Raw genomic sequence first — 1,157 nt, 5'->3', positions numbered from 1 at the left:
AGCACCCACCGCCACTCGTCAGCAGAAAGAGCACATCAACCATGGACCAGTTGACTTCACTAAACAAACTGGACATCTTCACCAAGATTGACCCGAGCTTTACGCGCACCTCCTCTGCCGGCGGCACTGGTAAAATAAAGCTTCACCGCATACGTTAACGGTTTTCACAAAACCCTTCTTTTACCCCACAATTCTAGTCTCCCTGCTCACCTACATTCTCATCGTCCTGCTCCTCTTTGGTGAGATTGCCAATTACCTCAACCCAGAAATTGAGTACCACTACTCGGTGGACACGGAGTTTGACAAGTGAGCGATGCATCGATCTGAAAAAGCACTTCATTAACCATTTTACTCCGAGCAGACTTCTGGACATCAACGTGGACATCACCGTGGCGACGCCATGCTCCAGTAAGCAGATTTATCTGAAAAGGAGGAAGATTGTTTAATCATTTCCTTTCTGTTTCCCATCATCAGACATTGGCGCCGATGTGATGGACGCAACGAACAAGCAGAGCCTCTACACCTACGGCCGACTGGAGGAGACGGAGGTGAACTTTGGCCTGAACGAGGAGCAGCAACGCCGCTGGGACCGCCTCCGCTCCTACAACGCCTTCCTCCGTGCCGAGCACCACAACGTCCACACGATGCTCTGGAAGCCCGGCTACCTGCAGACCGTCTACGGTGCTGGTGATGGCCAGAAAGGCCCTCACCATCACCATCACGACCTGACCTCGGTGCACCTTTTTCCCGACATGGACTCGAACGTTGGTGGTGGCGGCAGCGATTCGTGCCGCTTCTCGGGCACCATCTCCGTGAACAAGGTGGCGGGCAACCTGCACATCTCCGCGGGCAAGTACCTTCCGCTGCCCATTGGCCACGCACACGTCTCGCTGCTCGGCGGTGGAGGTAAGTTCACTGTTGTTGTTGTTGTTGTCGTCATTGCCATTTCGAAATTGGTTAACCTTCTTCTTCTCCTTCTTTCCTCTCCTCTTCAGCCGTCAACTACTCGCATCGCATCGAGCGGCTCTCCTTCGGCGACGACCTGCAGCTGCTGCGGCTGAGTCCGCTGGACGGCGTGGAGAAGGTGACCAGCTCGCCCACCGCCCTTTACCAGTACTACCTGAAGGTGGTGCGCACTGAGGTGCACACCGCCGCCC

General features: G+C 55.1%; 1 protein-coding gene across 1 annotated transcript; it reads left to right on the top strand.

Annotated features, from left to right (window-relative positions):
• Nucleotides 1-41: 41 nt before the first annotated feature.
• Nucleotides 42-906, top strand: LOC108357451 (endoplasmic reticulum-Golgi intermediate compartment protein 2-like; the record flags this gene model as incomplete). Its single annotated transcript, XM_017608527.1, has 4 exons — nucleotides 42-129; nucleotides 198-306; nucleotides 362-408; nucleotides 475-906. Coding segments are annotated over exons 1-4 (676 nt in total), but the record flags the coding sequence as incomplete, so codon positions are not given.
• Between the last annotated feature and the right edge of the window lie 251 nt (nucleotides 907-1,157).

The sequence above is a fragment of the Rhagoletis zephyria genome, unplaced genomic scaffold (genome assembly GCF_001687245.7).
Source record: "Rhagoletis zephyria isolate East Lansing unplaced genomic scaffold, Rhagoletis_zephyria_1.1 Rzeph_scaffold_77815, whole genome shotgun sequence".
NCBI classification, from domain to species: Eukaryota; Metazoa; Arthropoda; class Insecta; order Diptera; family Tephritidae; genus Rhagoletis; species Rhagoletis zephyria.
Note: the sequence above shows the minus strand (reverse complement) of the source record. Positions and strands in the feature narration are given on the sequence as shown.